This window comes from Ovis canadensis, chromosome 23 (assembly GCF_042477335.2).
Source record: "Ovis canadensis isolate MfBH-ARS-UI-01 breed Bighorn chromosome 23, ARS-UI_OviCan_v2, whole genome shotgun sequence".
NCBI classification, from domain to species: Eukaryota; Metazoa; Chordata; class Mammalia; order Artiodactyla; family Bovidae; genus Ovis; species Ovis canadensis.
The window spans coordinates 57,979,418-57,996,245 of NC_091267.1; the positions used below are offsets into that span (position 1 = coordinate 57,979,418).

General features: G+C 47.1%; 2 protein-coding genes across 4 annotated transcripts in view; one reads left to right on the forward strand and one right to left on the reverse strand.

The window, feature by feature from the left end:
* Window positions 1-827: 827 nt before the first annotated feature.
* Window positions 828-2,613, reverse strand: LOC138428375 (uncharacterized). Its single transcript, XM_069569054.1, has 3 exons — window positions 1,827-2,613; window positions 1,624-1,734; window positions 828-1,193 (listed from the first exon to the last, which is right to left on the reverse strand). The coding sequence occupies exon 1, from the start codon at window positions 2,491-2,493 to the stop codon at window positions 1,831-1,833; it is 663 nt and encodes a 220-aa protein (XP_069425155.1). The 5' UTR covers window positions 2,494-2,613; the 3' UTR covers window positions 828-1,193; window positions 1,624-1,734; window positions 1,827-1,830.
* Window positions 2,017-16,828, forward strand: part of SETBP1 (SET binding protein 1) — a 412,206-nt gene continuing 397,394 nt past the window's right edge. For 2 of the 3 annotated variants that reach the window (XM_069569051.1, XM_069569053.1), the window contains exon 1: window positions 2,377-3,172. The gene's annotated coding sequence lies outside the window, so the exon portion shown is untranslated. Of the gene's footprint in view, window positions 3,173-16,828 lie in introns of all 3 variants that reach the window. The other variant, XM_069569052.1, reaches the window with a different exon arrangement.

A 16,828-nucleotide genomic window follows, 5' to 3' on the forward strand; every position in this document is an offset into this window, starting at 1 on the left:
TAGAATTTGAATACAGTTCCCACTCCATCAACAAGCATATTGTTCAGGGGTAGGGCTTTACTTTGTTTCAGGAATATCTTATTAGTGTATACAAAGTTATATTTTATATTATTAATATACATGATTATATACTAAAAATGTCAAATATGTAAAAATATATAATATGTAATGCATATTAGTGCATGTAGATACATTTGTGCAAATGTATGTGCACTTTATATATATAGCTATATAAAATAAAGAGTGAGAAGACCCCCCTTTCCTTCTCTTCTTGTTACTTCTCACTTCTTGATCAAAAAATGGGCTACATTTAAGGAAGGGACACTGAATAAAAAGTCAAAGGACACAGAGTCTATTTATGGCTCTGTCTTAATTTAATGACTGGGGGCAGTCCACTGCATCTCTGTCTCCTCAATGTTAAGATGATGAGGTTTGAATAGGTGATCTCTTGGGTAAACTTTTATTACACTATAATTCTGTAGACTTATTTATCATCTATTATACTGAATTTTTAATATGTAATGTGCTTCTCTGAGCTGCTATTCAAAGAAACACAACGACACAGGATGGAAGACTCTACTAACATGCTAAGGTTATAGAAGGGAAGGACTTGAGCAACAAACTTTAGTTCTGGCTCAGATGACACCAGCCAGCTGTATACTCATAGGCAAACCCTTCTGATTTCTGGAGCTCAGTTTCTCCATTTGGAGAGTGTGTGGAGGGGGGAACCCATATGCTATCTTAGTCCTTTAGGGTCTCTGGGACAGGATTTCAGAAATCTAGGTACAGAAGGAATCAGACAAAAGTCATCTGATCACACAGAACCATTGTTTTGACATCATATTTTATGCCTTTATCTTTATTTCTATCAACAGTTCATATGCCCTGCTGATTTTCTTTTTTCCTAATTAAGCATTACCTTCCCACTAATAACAATACTCCGGTATATGGGTAACAGAAGACCTACTGAAACATTGCTCTAAGAGAGTTTTCGCTGTGATGAGTAACAGGAAACGTTTTCTGGCCAGTCAGAACGTTTCTCTGAAAAAAAAGCACTTTGGTAAGAACACTTGGGTCAGAGGGCAGTGATCTACTGAGGATCGAACTTAAACGGATCCAGCGAAATGGGCCAGGATGGGAGTTGCTGGGTCCTCCCAGAATAGTCTCCGTTGCTGTACTTCACTGCATCCGCTCTGTAAAAAAGAGTGATGAGAGTGAGGAGGCTCTGTGACAGAATTCACACCAGCAGCCGACCCAGGTCGGCAGTGGCTGATGTAATTGGTCCCATCACATTGACATGTGATTGACATCACACTGGGGGGGTCATTCCCAACCACTACCAAATCATTCCTCAATCCACAGTCCCAAAACTCTCAGTATAAAACGTGGTAGGCAGGAGTCCTCTCAGAATGCCAGCTTTGAGTAAACTCTGCCCGGCGTCTTTGAGTTCAAACCACTGGCAAAACCTTTCTGAATCCCTCCCTATCTGTTCTATATTGTCCCATAACGCAGACACGCCCCTGAGGGAGTTACATTCCTCAGTTGCCTGGGGTTGCCACTGAGTGGCCTGAATAGGTCCACTTTTGCAGCCCCGCATACAAATAGTCAAGGAGATTAAAATACCACATTTTGTATGAACTGAAGACATTCCTTCTTCTTTTCACCACCCTGAATAGAGAACCGCACGCCAGCGTCGTCTCTCTCGTTGTCTTTCCCTCATCAGCGGTCCAGTGTCTGTGAATACGAGAAAATGCACATATGCATCTGAATGCATACATGTCGCTTGACAAAAAAATAATAATAATAACCCCCTGAAATGTAATTACCAGGTTAAAAAAAATGCACCCAGTTTGCAGAGCCTATCACATCTCGCGCCTCGGCCGCGCAGCTCCCCCGACACTGCTGCTGTTGTGTCAGACAGCGGCAGTGTTGAGCCCCGGAGCCGAGCCCGCGGCAGTCCCCGCGGCCGCCCAGTCTCCGCGCCGCGGACTCGGGCGCGCAGAGCCACTGGGCCGCGAGGGCGCCGGGGAGCGGGAGGGGCGCGAGGGCGGCGAGGGGTCTCCGATCCGCCTCCACGAACTGTTTTCCTTCACCCCCGGCCCGAGCCCCACTCCCTCCCATGGATCGAAATCCACAGAAATTCACTGAGGGAGGGTGAAGGGAGAGAGGTCGCTCGCAGGTTCCTGGCTGTGCCTCCCCCGGTCTCAAGTCGGGGAAGCGGCCCCCCGGTCGGCTGGGCGAGCGATGGTGTAGGGTGCCCGCACCCCTGCCGAGGCAGATCGCGGGGTGGCGGTCCCCGCTGGGCTCTGCCGCGAGGCCGCTGCGATCCTCCCCCTCCCCCGCCCGCGCCCTCCCCCTTCCTTTCACTAGGACTCCGGGACTCGAGAGAGGGCGCGGGAGGCAGCCACTCGGGCCCGACCCCACTCCAGCGCTCGCCGGGGACGCGGGCGGGTGGCGAGGGGACGCGGCGGGGCGCGGGGCGGGCGCGGCCATGGAGCGGCGGCGGCGGCGGCGGCGGCAGCACTAGCGACCGCGGGCAGACGAGCGGGCGGGCTGGGCCGCCCGGCGCCGCGGACCGAACTGCACAGCTCAGCAAAAGCGCCCTCGCCCTTCGCGCGCTGCCTCCTGCGAGCCCGAACCCGGCAACATTTTTTTTTTTTTTTTAAGGCTCCAATCCATCCTTTGAAGAAAAGGGAAAAAAAAAATAGCATTGATTGGATAGACTGGGATATATATATATATATAATTTGGGAGGGGGGTTCCTGCTAAAATTAGCCGGGCCCGCGGCGCGCGGTGTGCGAGTGTGTGCGTGCGGGCGTGTGTGTGTGTGTGTGTGTGTGTGTGTGTGTGTGAATGTGATTACTCCAGGACTCCTCGGGCTCCGGAGACGCCATTTTCCCCCTTGATATCTCTCTCTGTAAATCGGTGGCGCGGCGGAGGCGGCCGCGCCGGGCGGGAAGCGCGGGGCCGGCCGGGGCGCCCGCCGCTCGCCTCCGCCTCCGCGCGCCCGGGGGCCCCGGCGCCCCCCGAGCGAGGGCGGCCCGCCCGCGGCTCGCCGTGTGACAGATGCTCATCGCCATGGAGTTGCCGCAGCAGCACCTTCGGGGGCTCGGGCGAGCGACGGGAGCCGGGATCTGAGCGAGCGCCGGGGCCAGCGGAGCCGGAGCCGTGGGTGAGCACGCGCAGCGACCTTGGCCCGGGAGCTCGGCGCCCAGCCTCCCGCCGCGCCGCGGGCCCCCGCACGCCCGGGGCCAGGGGCGGTGTGTGTTCTCTGCGTGCAAAAGTTAACGCTGCCTCGCCAGGGCTTTGACTTTGCACCGGCGGGAACTGGGAGACCGGGCCGAAGGGGCGGGATGCCGGTCCCGGCGAGGCTGCGGAGGATGGGCGCGATTCCGGCCAGCCGGCCGTGGGCAAAGATGCTGGCTCATTTGAAGTGACTCGGTGGTGGCGGCGAGGGTGGCAGCGTCGGGCTGAAGGTCTGGGACCTTATTGAGTTTGGCCTAATCTGATTCCCCCCCCCCCCACTCCGCCCCGGCCTTCCCCCTCCCCCCGCCTTTTGCACCCTCCCTCCCTCCCTCCGTCCGGCCGCCGACTGCTGGGGCTCGCGGGTTTGGCGTTGGTGGAGTGGACTCAAGAGGGGGAGGGGGTAGGGAACGGAGTGGGAAGGCGGCAGGATATTTTTTTTCCTCTCTCTTTGTAACTTGCAGGTTAAGTGGAGCTAGAGAGCTACATTGTATCTAGTTGGATTTTGGGGGTGGGTGGGTAGGTTGGGGGGGCAGGTTGGGGGGGCGGATGTATCAGAATCTAACGTGTGGTTAATAGAAAGAAGAACAGGGAAGAAGTGGTCCAGCCGGCGAAGGTTGGTGTGTGCTTGTGTCGTGGCTCTGTGTTAGTCTTTTTCTTAAAATCTTAATCAATGGATCTGAGTCTCTCTCGTGCTCTCCGGTTTTGGGACTCTGAAAAGATAGGAATTCCCTTAAAAGCAGACGAATGCCCTTTTTGAAAGCACGCATTGTGTGTGTTTCTAGAGGAGCCGTGGGCTTGGGAATTAACGACAGGCTTTCCCGTTCGGTGGTTTCCAGTGGGAAATAACTCCTGAAAGGGAGCCCTTCAGTATCGATTTATTGTTTTTGTCTTTCAAACCATATCCCTTTGACTACAGTACTGTCCAGGAAGTTCCACAGAGACAAAGTCAGGTAAACTGGACCGGGCAGATCTTTAGCAAGATGGTGATAACGCTGATGCTGCTTTTGGTGTCTGTTTGTGATAGAAGCTTTGTTGGGTAATAGCAATTTCTGATCGGTAGAGCATGCTGGCTCTACAAAAATAAGTAACTACCGAAATGCTGTCTTCCAGTCCCCATCCCCGACAGGCTGCACACACCCCTCCTCCCACAACCCACACCAGTTACAATTCTGAAATAGGATCCAACTGGAAATATTTTCTTTGGAGATCGGAAAGTTGTGCAATTGGAAGTATGAGATGAGGCTAGAGGTACTGCTGGTGTGGGGAGGGGGTTCTTATTGCCCCTTGATGCTGTATTTATTCTTTATGTGTGCCTATGTGGGTTCTGAAGGTGTATATATTGGTCTAAGAGGACTGTTGAGGGAAGGATTTCCGATTCATTTCCGCTTCAAATAAACTGTCCTGATAATCTCATGGTTGACATCTAATGCTAAAAGGCCAATTTGTGTGTCTCTTTATCCCCGCAGAAGCTCTCCTCTGAAAGGGCAGTTTATTTTGGAATTCTACCACAGCTACTTTTTCTTTCAAGCCTCCGCATCCCCTCCACCACTATCCACACCTTTTTTAAAAGTTAGTTGGAGTCCATGCATGCATGGTCTTTATGGAAATACTAATATTACTTGTTTTCCTCTTACATTATTTTTTAAAATTCTGTTCCTTTTCATTCTTTTACTCTTCATCCTATTTTTCCTTTCCTGTAGTTTTGTGCAAAATCTAACTTTATAAAGTTATTATTGCCAAAACTGCCCAGCAGTCTTGCCCCATCTCGTACTATCCTGTAGTTTACACAGGTAGGTCAGGTTGCCCTTCCCAGCCCGTCTTTATCTTCAAAACATGTGTGTAGGTGTGCACATGCATGCTCATGTGTTTTGGAAGGGCAGGAGTGGGCTCAGAAAGAACATGGAGAGGAGAGGAGAGGAGAGGAGAGGAGAGGAGAGGAGAGGAGAGGAGAGGAGAGGAGAGGAGAGGAAGGGTGTTGTTCTATGTGGCCACATCTGCAACACTAGGGCCAGACTAGCAGGCTCGGAGAGAGTTACCCTCACACACCCCAGTTGGATGTTGTCTGGCTGGGATGGGGAGGTGGAGCCAACTGTCCAGGGGCGTGTGAGGGAGGAGAAAGTTTGTAGATCTTTAAAATGTAGCCAGTTTACAATCCTTGGTCACTCCTTCTCCTTTCTCCTGCTTTTTGTGACTTCTACCATTCCAAGACTCCTGAAGTGAGACATTATCTCTTTTGCTCTCACTTGGAAGTCCCAGTGAAGTTGAAGATGCAGTATTGTCCTCTGTACTTAATTACTTTGCCTGCTACCAAAGAAGGGCTTTAGGGCAGATCAGAAGAGTGTGGCTAAACACAGAGATTTGCCAACTTCAGGGAATGTAGCCTGAGAAGACAGGAGACCAGGTATGCAGAAAGTGCTGCTTTGCACACCATCTCCCCTCCCCCATTAAGAAAATAAAAGTCTTAGTCTTGGGAAGTTGAATTGGTGTTAGAGCTGGGCTCTGGGAACTGCTAGCCACTATAGTAATCTGAGCGGGGGCAGAGGGGAGGAGGTGGTGAGTGAATGCTATTGGAAGCCAGAGGAGGAAAGCAGACTTATTTCTGTTAGCAGGGAAAATAGATGTGTCAGTGAAATAAACAAATTGGAGGTGGGGAATGGCTTGTAGTGAATACAAGGATGATTGACTGAGAGGCAGTGATATGGTTTGGAAGGGGCCAGTTATAGCTTGGGAGATAGTATCAACTGCCTTATATGTTCACAAATGGGCTGGGCAAGTGAAGGGGTGTAATCTGAGCTTTTGCATGTTAACATCAGAACATCGCACAGGAAGGCATCCCTGGCAGGCCCTGTTCTGTGCTTCACACAGGGAAAGCCTAGGGGTATCCCCGAGTGAACCAAGGAGCCCCTTGGGTGCCACAAGGACTTCTGGTCCTGTGTGGGCATTATTCATGGTAGGCTACTTTCTAAGTCACTTGACCTAAAAATGAGGGCTGAGGGCAAAGAGAAAACAGTACTTGGAATCTTTGTAGAACATTTAGTTGAAAATGGTCAGTGGGAGGAGGCAGGAGTTTGTTGGAGAAGAAATAAATAGGTAGGAACTTTCCCCTGGATTCCTGATTCCATTTCTGCTGTTATCTCGACTTTCAGTTCCATTAGGAGCAGAATCAATACTTCACTGGCACAAAAATTGTACCTCTAGGAGCGTAGAGTTCTTTTAACCTGGTCATTATTTTTAGTTGTACTTTAGTCTCTGCTCTGAAGTGTCTATATGATATGCAGAAGGAGGAAGATGAGAGGTTGGCTGGTTGGATGGGACATCCTTTCTGGAGTTTGTAGAGACACTGAAACTTGGCTGGGCCTCAGCAACTCAGAATGCCAGTTTTTCCCTTGGAGACTTGAAGTTTTAATTGAAACCAGATAGCTATTGAGAGTGGACCTGGCCAATGAGATCTTGTTTTCTTCACTGCTCAGGAATGGAAAATAAATAATTTTTGCTGATGGCATTTCAAGTTGCTTCAGTTTTGTTCCTGCCAGGAGAATGGGATAAATTATTATTAACACATTAACGTTGTCAGAAGTTGCAGTGCCTTAAAAAATGAGATAATGTTACTGAGTTTGCTCAGGGCCCCACTGTGTGGGATCTGTCTCTTCGGGATGGGGGAGTAGGGAGCAGAGACAGGAGGCTGCTCTTGTCCTGAAGGGGTAGCACTGCCCTGAGAAAAGGAAGCTCATAGAGTCCTGGCCACATATCGTTGCGCTTGGTCCTTGGGTTCTGCGAAGAAGGGTACAAAACCGTCCAGTTCCATTGCTATCCTACGATCTTATGGTATACTGTGAAACCTGGTGAGCTTCCCAGGATGTTTTGGGTCAGGATTAAATAAGGAGCTGGCTCAGTGGGTAAAATATCTCCCTGAAGTGCAGGAGACACAGGAGATTTAGGTTTGATCCCTGGGTCACCCTGGAGGAGGAAATGGCAACCCACTCCAGTATTCTTGTCTGGTGAGTTCCATGGACAGAGGAGCCTGGTGGGCTGCAGTCCGTGAGGTCGCAAAGAGTCAGACACAACTGCTCACGCATGCATGTGCATAAATAAGGAGCCAGCCATCAGATCTAGCCATAGGTTTGAACTTCATTTAAAATTGTTTCTAAAGGAAACCCTGGTGTTTCACAAACTCTTCATGAACCTGCAGACACTTTTGGGCAGGCAAACGCTTGATAAGTGCAGAGAAGTAAACACCAAGATGCCCATAGAATGTACTGCTTCATGAATTCAGGGGAAAGATGCCAACATACATTCTTGTTTGACTCTAAGTATTTATGTCCATTTTCCCTTCGCTTTACTACTAGATTCTTATGCCCCTTTAGACACACTGAGTTGAGACAATACCAAGTTTTGGGGGAAGCTGGTGACCTTAGATGACTGAGTCCAACTTAGTGGCCCTTACATTTCACATCCGGAATTTTCAGAATTGGGTCAGAGCAACTTCCCTTTCAGAGTTGGTTTTCTTACCCCCTTAAGCTAGTACCAGATTGAGGAAAGTTTTTTTTTTTTTTTTTAATGGCCTTTGGTGTAGAAACCTGCAGTTGACTTTCTGTCCAGTTCAGAGCAAATAATGCCAGGGTCAGATGGAGAATGTGAGCATCCCTGAAGTCCACAGAATCTCTTGGGAGGAAGCAGCTACCCCTCCCCAGGAGCTGATGATGGGTTGTCATCAGCAGATCCATGAGAAATAAATTATAGGCAAGGCCAGCTGAGCTGACCCCCAGAGGGAAAGGTAGAGGCTTCTACCTTTCCAAATGCTGGGAAGGGAGAAGGGGTGAATGGTGAGCCGATAAGAGTTTCAGAACTTTGCCACTTTGGAAAAATGTTTCTCTGACCCAATATACCTTTTTGCATCAAAACAAACTTTTTTATATCCATGGCACTTTTCTTTTCAAAAGTATCTTTATATCACGTTTGCCCCCTTGATTTTCTAAGATGGGAAGCTAGGTAAGCCTTTTATCCCCTTGCAGAAGATGAGGCCATTGATGTGCTGACTTGCTGAAATGACACAAGTTGGTGGCCCACATGGGACCAGATGGCTCTGATAAAGTGTGAAGAGCATCACACCTGAAGTGACAAGATCTGCCTTGGATCTTGTCCCTATTATTTCCCAGCTAAATGTCCCTGCAAAGTTATTTAACCTCTTCGAGCCTCAGTAAACTAATCAGTAAAATAAGGATAAAAGATGCTTACCCTGCCTACTTCACAGGGGTTCTGAGGATTAAATAATACTAGCTAATTTCTATAATTGAACTCTGAGAGGATTTCCACGCTGCCTCCTGGAAACTGGTGTCTGGGATTGTTGTCACTGTCGCTTGGAGATTAATAGCTTCTTGGTATGCCTAGAAATGCCTGTAGGGGCCCCTTGTGTTCTAAGACAGTCAGGGAATAGTTGTTTTGTGCTCTTGAGTTGACCAAAGGAAAAAGAAAATGTGTATAGTATATGTATTTCAGATCGGCTGAATTCTTAGATACCTACTTTGCATATATATCTGAGATCAAGAGTCTCAGATAGTATTGAATTTGGACTCAAGGATGCACTAATGGATCCTTGAGTCCAAATTCAATACTATCTGAGACTCTTGATCTCAGATATATATGCAAAGATATATATGCACTAAGAATTCCTTCTCGTTCTTAACTCTTCAAGTTAAGATGGGAAGGAAAAAAGAAAAAAGACATGGAGACCCACAGAGAGGACAGGTAATGGATGGTGTGTGTGTATGCGTGTGGGGGAGGGGTTTCCACCAGGGAGTCACAGTGGCTGAGAAATGACAGTCAAGACAGAATTTGTTTCCTCTCTAAAGAACAGAACTGATAGCAAGATTGCATCTGTCCCAGCAAACCCAGAAAGTTCTCTTGAATCAGGGACGATCTTCATAGACTCTTCTGCATTGCTTCTCTTTCTCTTTCCCATGATTCCTGGCTCGCCCCGTCCAGCAGCCTGTACCAGGCATGTTGCAGCACTCACCGGTGAACCTCGTTTTATGCAGCACACATAGGCCCCTGTTCCCTTTAGACTGATTTCCTTGTTGGCCCTGAGCACTTGTACACTTGTCCACCTCAACACTTCTGCTCCTTCTGTGTCACTGCCTTCTCTCTGAAAGTGTCCCAATTGGTCCCTTTTAGCCAGAGTGTCTACCTCTTAGGACACCTGACCAGCTCTCAGCTCTTCACCGCCGTTTCCAGAGCATTTTAGGACTAAAGCACTTGCTGGGCATCTGGCTTATACTGCTTTGCTCTTCGTTGTCACTCACCTCTTCAAGCTGTGAGTCCTTGAAGGATGGGGCCAAGGTTGCCCCCACAAAGTCCTACTTATGAATGATTTCTGAGAATGAATGAATCACAGAATTTATGCAGTGATAGAATATTAAAAGTGAATGTTGTTTAAGATACATGAAAGCTCTGCACAGTGAAGCAACACAATGAGGCTGTCTTAGACAAAGTGAATAATAAGCACTTATGTCAATGACTTTTTATATTTTTGGCTATCTTTCAGGGGCAGTCACCCACTCTCAGTTATTCCCTCAAAGCCTGAGAGTTAATGATGCTTTACTGCCTGTACATCCTATCAGTCAGTGATTCACTTATTCATTCAATCATCAAAATATTTATTAAGTACCTACTAGAGCCTGCTCGCCACTCTAGCCCACATAGCTCTTGACTTTCTCTGAAAATTCCAATTGCATTTTTTGTCCACCACACTCATTTTGGCACTTAACCATGCAATCTTCTTTGTTACTTAAGTCCAAGTGCTTCTCACTCCTTGGTGACTGAGTGCGCCTAGCTGCTGTGGAAAAGAAGGCTGAGCAGAGAAATGCACTCAGAAGGGAAAGTTCTGGGCACTGGCTCCTGCAAGACTGGTAGCAGGCTGGATTGGCCTGCGGTCAGCACGTGGTATAGGACAATCTTTTCTGCTCCTTAGCTTGAGCCACAGTAAAGAGAAAAAGTTTGGATTATTGTGGAGGAGGGGCCCCTTCTGAAATTCTGTGACTCTATAGGCAGAAGTGTCCCAGGAATTTTAAAGGTTTCTTAAAGCTCAGAACTCCTCAACCCCATTTAATGGCACCCCAACAACTGTCTACATTACTCCCACTAAGAAATCATGACCTTTGCTAAGTGCTTGCTGCGAGTGAAAGTTACAGGAGGAGACATGGGACCAGGAGAAACTCAAAGAGCCAGACTTGGGGCCACGGAAAGAAGAGGAGGGGATGATTAGTTAAGTGTAAAGAAATACGATAGTGAATAATATGGAAGGAAGAAAAGGATTGATCTGGTATATCTTTTGAAAACTGGCCCCTGTTGATGAAGTGACCAAATTGAGAGAAGGGAAACGGCTTGTCTCAGACAAAGCAGACAAAGATGGCTTCTGGAAAATCTGTACTGTATTCCCTTTCTGGGCTTTTTGCTTACTACTTCCTGTGCCCAGTAGGCATCTGGAATCTCTGCTGTGGTTGCTTTTGGACCTCATGGGTCTAGGGGGCTAGGCACTGTTTTCTCATGTAGATTCGGTTGGGCATAAAGGTTAAGGCTATGGCTGTGCTCCTGGGATGTCAGTTCAATCTTCACATCAGAGTCTGCCCTTTCATGGCCTGTGTTCAATAATAATGCGTGAATTGGTTTGCATGCATTTTGAGATAAGAGGGACAAACTGACCTGCAGTTTGTCCAAAGCCAGAGGCCTCTGAGGTTAGGGTTGGGGTGGAAATAGGAAAACTGGGTTTTGACCTGAGTTCAGCAGTCATTCTGAGTCACCTAGGAGCACACTGTTTGAGTATTTAGGACCAGCAAGGCTCTACAAGCTACTGAGATGCTTCAGTTACTTTTACTCTAGGACTTGGGATATGAAAAAAAAAAAAAAAGGCAAGCAACTTGATTAGTCTAATTAGGTAAAAAGAAATGTCTTCATTATTCCTTTTATTTGTTAAAGATTGCGAGATCTGTCAGTGGAAAGACTGGGCTTGGGGGGTTTCAGCTTGGGCCTGGAAAGATGTAGATGCTGGAGATGCTAAATTTGATGAATCCAATGTTGTAGCCTGAGAACTCCCATTAGAGGCAATTGGGGCACAGTTGTGCTTGTAGCAAAATAATAAACTCTGGGTGGCAAGTCCCTTGCAGTTGTTGGGTGGTATGTCTGTGACCTATTGTTATTCGAGCAATGAGAGCTTTGACTTTTTTTTTTTTAAAGTATTGATTCATAATGGTGACTAAAAAGGATGATTTGATGTGAAAGCCCTGTGGGCCTTCTCTCTGCTCATTATTTTGTACTCTGGAGCTCAATTACAGTTGGGTTTTGGATCCACAAATGTTTGTTAAGGTCTCAGCATTGTAGTTTGTGCCATTGTTCTTGGCAGTGTTGGGTGAGAAAGGTCTGGTATGAGATGGGGCTTTTGCCCTTGACGAATGGACAGTGTATCCCAAGAGACAGGCTTAGCTCAAATGGAAAGCATCAGTCTGCAGCCAAAGTGGGAGCATGATGTAAGTGGAATTAGCTATTTGGGTGATCAGGGATAAAGTACAGTCAGGGAAGGCTTCAAGAATGTTGTGGTTTTAGGTTTGATGATAGAACTGGAACCAGGGGCCATTCTTGGTGTCCCAGTTAGCTTTGGCACAAGAGCAGAAATGGGACAGAGTTTGAATGTGAATTTGGAATTGCCACCAGGAAACAGATGCTAATTATGATCATGTACTGCATCTGACAGGAACAAGGAGGCCCTGATGCTGAAGGTCCAGCTGGCTGATATTGAGCCACAGGTCACTACAGCAGGCATCTTGCTGGTCTGAAGTCTCCTTATAGCAGCGGGAAGAATGACACTCAGGGCCCACTAAACTGGACCCATTTAAACAGGAGTATCATAGACTCTGATGGGTGCTGTGGGGACCCCAAGAGATGGAGAGGAGGTTGTCTCTGTTTTCAGTCTGGTGGAAGACTCCGTAAGAACTCATTAAAAACCAGTGGAGGAGTAGAAGCAGATGGTCCTCTAGGGTTCTGTGGAGTGTCCATCAGCAGAACAGATGGGGTCGGGTTCTGTGGGGAAGGGGTCAAGGCTGTGTCTCCCATGCTGAGATGGGAGCCATGACTGGAGTTTTCAGAATGTGAGGCGTGTAGGTGTGAGGAGTAGAGGTATGTGCCACTTGGAGGAATTCCACACATGCCACACGCAGGAAGATCCTGGCATCTGACTGTCCTGCCCACTACTAGTCCTGTTAGCCACCAGCTCTTCAGTGTGGAGTTCAAATGAGGCATCTTTAGGACAAAAAAAATAAAACTATGTATAAGCATTCAGAATGGAATCAGCCACTTAGAGGAACAAAAAAGTTCTGTGACATAGGTCCTCATTTCCAGGAGTTTAAAACGTAATTGGAGATAGACATGTTCAAATTTCAGTAACAATGCAATATTTAAATGTCAGTTCAGGATAGCTGAAGGAGAAATATCATAAAGGACAGGAAATGGAGCCAGTATTTGTTTACTCTCTGGTATGCCTAGCATCTCCTTTGTGGCAGAAGTGCAAACGTCTAAGTGTCAGGTTACACTTTACATTCAAATGACAATGAGCAAAGCAGTTTCGAATCAGATGGTTGAGAAATCAAGGCATTTGAATTAAGACTGAAAAGGTAGTGCGGTCAAAATTAAGGGGCCTTGAAAGAAAGACTAGGGAAGTTATTATCTGTTCAATTATTCAGTTTAGCTGCGTTGCCCTCAGGTAACTCTACCGTTTTCATCCCCAGTTTACATGTGGTATGGTGGAGGATCAGAGTTTAAGTGACTACTAATGCTGGATATTTAAAGACTTGGGGGCATTATGCTAAGTCACTTCAGTCGTGGCTGACTCTGTGCGACCCCATAGACGGCAGCCCACCAGGCTCCCCCATCCCTGGGGTTCTCCAGGCAAGAACACTGGAGTGGTTTGCCATTTCCTTCTCCAGTGCATGACAGTGAAGAGTGAAAGTGAAGTCTCTCAGTTGTGTCCGACTCTAAGCGACCCCATTGACTGCAGCCTACCAGGCTCCTCCATCCGTGGGATTTTCCAGGCAAAAGTACTGGAGTAGGGTGCCATTGCCTTCTCCGTGGGGGCATTATGGTTCAGTGGAAAGCAAATGACAGTTGGGGTCAGAGAGAACTACCTATGTGATTTCAACAAATATCTGTACTTCCATTTTCTTATCTGTAAAATGGGTAAATCTCAGGTTTAAATCAAAGAATAAACTTAACAGTTATTATATACTATTTCCTTGTTCAAAGTTAGGATCATTTTATTTACTATGTGGGTGTCTTCTTTAATACACTTAAACAAAAGATACTACAATCACAGTTACTTCTTACAGGTGAACCCTGTATATTTAACCTATTTAGGTGCTATTCTGTGTATGTTATTTTTTTCTTTTCCTTGTAGAAGTTGGTGAAGAGATTAGAAGGCCGATGAGAAAACTGATGCCCAGAGAATTTAAGTGCTGTGGCAAGTCAGATGGCAAACTGGTTTTAGAGCTCCTGTGTATAAAAATGGGCTTACCTTGTGGCTCAGCTGGTAAAGAATCCGCCTGCAGTGCAGGAGACCTGGGTTCAATCCCTGGGTTGGGAAGATCCCCTGGAGAAGGGAAAGGCTACCCACTCCAGTATTCTAGCCTGGAGAATCCATGGACTGTATGGTCCATGGGGTTACAAAGAGTCAGACATGACTGGACAACTTTCACTCATGTATAAAAGTAGCTAGGAGTGTTTGGCCAAAAGCTAGCATCACTTTGTTTTAGAGACATCATGATCTGAAAGTAAAAGCACAGACTTTGGAATCATATAAGCCTGAATTTGATTGTAGATCTGGCACAGGTAGTGTGTGCAGAACAAATTATTTGCCTCTCTAGACATTTGTATTTATATTTCCACATCTTTAGTATGAGGGTGTGTCTTTTGCATCACAGGGCTGTTGTCTAGATTAAATAGATAATGCCTGTAGAGACCATTTATTATGCTCAACCCCTTCTCTCACTACAAGTGTGTGCTTTTCTTGACTGCATGGAGAAATGCAGAGAACAGGTAGTACACCAAAACCAGAACTCCACCTTTAAACTGGAGGATTGGCCCAGGCAATGCTGTCGAGACCTTCTGCTGGGGTCCAATACCCAAGGATTCTACCACTGCATTGTGTTATTGGTTCACAGAGGAGGCACTATTTTTGCAGCTAGAACTGGAACTGTTGATTAACAGTACGTGTTTGGCCTCAGGCCTTGGAAGTTTGATTCTGTCTCTCCCTATCATGGAGATCCCTGAGCACAGAGACCAATTCTTAGTTTTGTGTTACGCTCAACCAACAAAGATCCGTCTAGTCAAGGCTATGGTTTTTCTAGTAGTCGTGTATGGATGTGAGAGTTGGACTATAAAGAAAGCTGAGCGCCAAAGAATTGATGCTTTTGAACTGTGGTGTTGGAGAAGACTCTTGAGAGTCCTTTGGGCTGCAAGGAGATCCAATCAGTCCATCCTAAAGGAGATCAGTCCTGGGTATTCATTGGAAGGACTGATGCTAAAGCTGAAACTCCAGTACTTTGGCCACCTCATGCGAAGAGTTGACTCATTGGAAAAGACTCTGATGCTGCGAGGGATTGGGGGCAGGAGGAGAAGGAGACGACAGAGGATGAGATGGTTGGATGGCATCACTAATTCAAAGGACATGAGTTTGGGTAAACTCCAGGTGTTGGTGATGGACAGGGAGGCCTGGCGTGCTGCAGTCCATGGGGTCACAAAGAGTCGGATACGACTGAGCGACTGAACTGAACAACCAAGCAGAGCTGCAGAGCCAGTAAAAGCTATGAAGAGGTGTGGGGTACCAGCTCTGTCTTTGAAAGGCTTTTGGTTGTCAAGTTGAGGAGAGAAGGCTCAGCACCTGAGAAGGTTAGAGGTGAAGGGACAAGAGAGTTCACCTCATCACCTCCCCATTCTACAGATGTGGATGACGAGACCCTAGGAGAAAAAAATAACTAGCCTAAGTCTACCTGGCCTTCCTGGTGGCTCAGAGGTTAAAGCGTCTGCCTGGAATGCGGAGACCCAGGTTCGATCCCTGGGTCGGGGAGATCCCCTGGAGAAGGAAAATGGTACCCCACTCCAGTACTCTTGCCTGGAGAATCCCATGGAGGGAGGAGCCTGGTAGGCTACAGTCCATGGGGTCGCAAAGAGTCGGACACGACTGAGCAAGTTCACTTCACTTCACTTCACTTCACTTCAAGTCTACCTAAGGAGGCCTGGCGTGCTGCGATTCATGGGGTCTCAAAGAGTCGGACACGACTGAGCGACTGAGCTGAACTGAACTGAACCTCGTTCCAAATGGCAGAGTGGGGGATTGAATCTGGAATTCCTGGTTGAATGAAGTCTCATTTCCTCCACAGGACAAACTAGGTACAAGAAGAAAGCAACAGTCAAACACCTTCAAAACACTCAAGTTAGTGGATACAAATTAAACTACTTGTATGTGCTTCCCATTGTAAAGGGAGGTGGAGGAGGTTGGTCTCCAACTCCCAAACCTCAGGCTTTACTTGGAATCTGGGAGGAGAAGGCAACATTTGGCCTAATGCCAGTGTGGGTGACACAGACTGTGGGAGTCAATCAAATTCACGTAAAGTTTTCAATACCCACTAAGGTGATCCCAACATGATCTGTCATAAATATCTTATTTTGATCTTCAGTTACTTCTTAACCCTTGAGGTAGGATTATTACCAAGTTTCCAAATGAAGCAAACAGTTTATAATTCCTGAGAACACAATTACTCACTGGAAAAGAGAGGTTAACTAATTTAAACCCATGACCTCAAATCAGTGCTACTTCCATTCCTCTTTTCAAGAGGAAGCATCGTTTAGACACTTGCTGTGGGACGCTTAATGTGTTCACTGTTCTCTGGTATACGGTAGAGACTCACTTAAAACCCAGCCCCTTCTTTATGGAGTCCTTGGTCTGGTGGGAGAGATCAATAAGGGAACATTGCAATACAGTTTGCCGAATGCTTTGATAGCAGAATGCCCAGGAAAGTGAGAGTAAGACCATCTGTGAGTGTGACTGTGTATATGTGTGTGTACATTTGTACACAGAGAAAATAGGAGAAAAGGAAGGCCCAAGTAGTCTTTATGAAGGAGGTGAAATGACCCAATTATTGAAGAATGGCTTAGAGAGAAGCAGGCGGTGAAAGAAGACAGGACAGGCCAGCCAGAAGAATTAGGAATTATATGAAGTTATGCAAATCAGTGGGATTTGGGGGAAGCTGCACCTCAGGACATGCTGCTCTGCAGTGTGCTGGATGGAGTGCTCAGACCGTGCTGCTTGGAGGTGATCTGTGATCAGGAATGTACCATATAGGTGTGTGTGCTTCCATGCTAAGTCGCTTCAGTTGTGTCCAACTCTTTGTGACCCTATGGACTGTAGCCCACCAGGCGTCTCTGTCTGTGGGATTCTCCGGGCAAGTATACTGGAGTAGGTTGCCATGCTCCCCTCCAGGGGATCTTCCTGTCCCAGGGATCGAATCTGTGTCTCCTCTGGCTCCTGTATTGCAGGCAGATT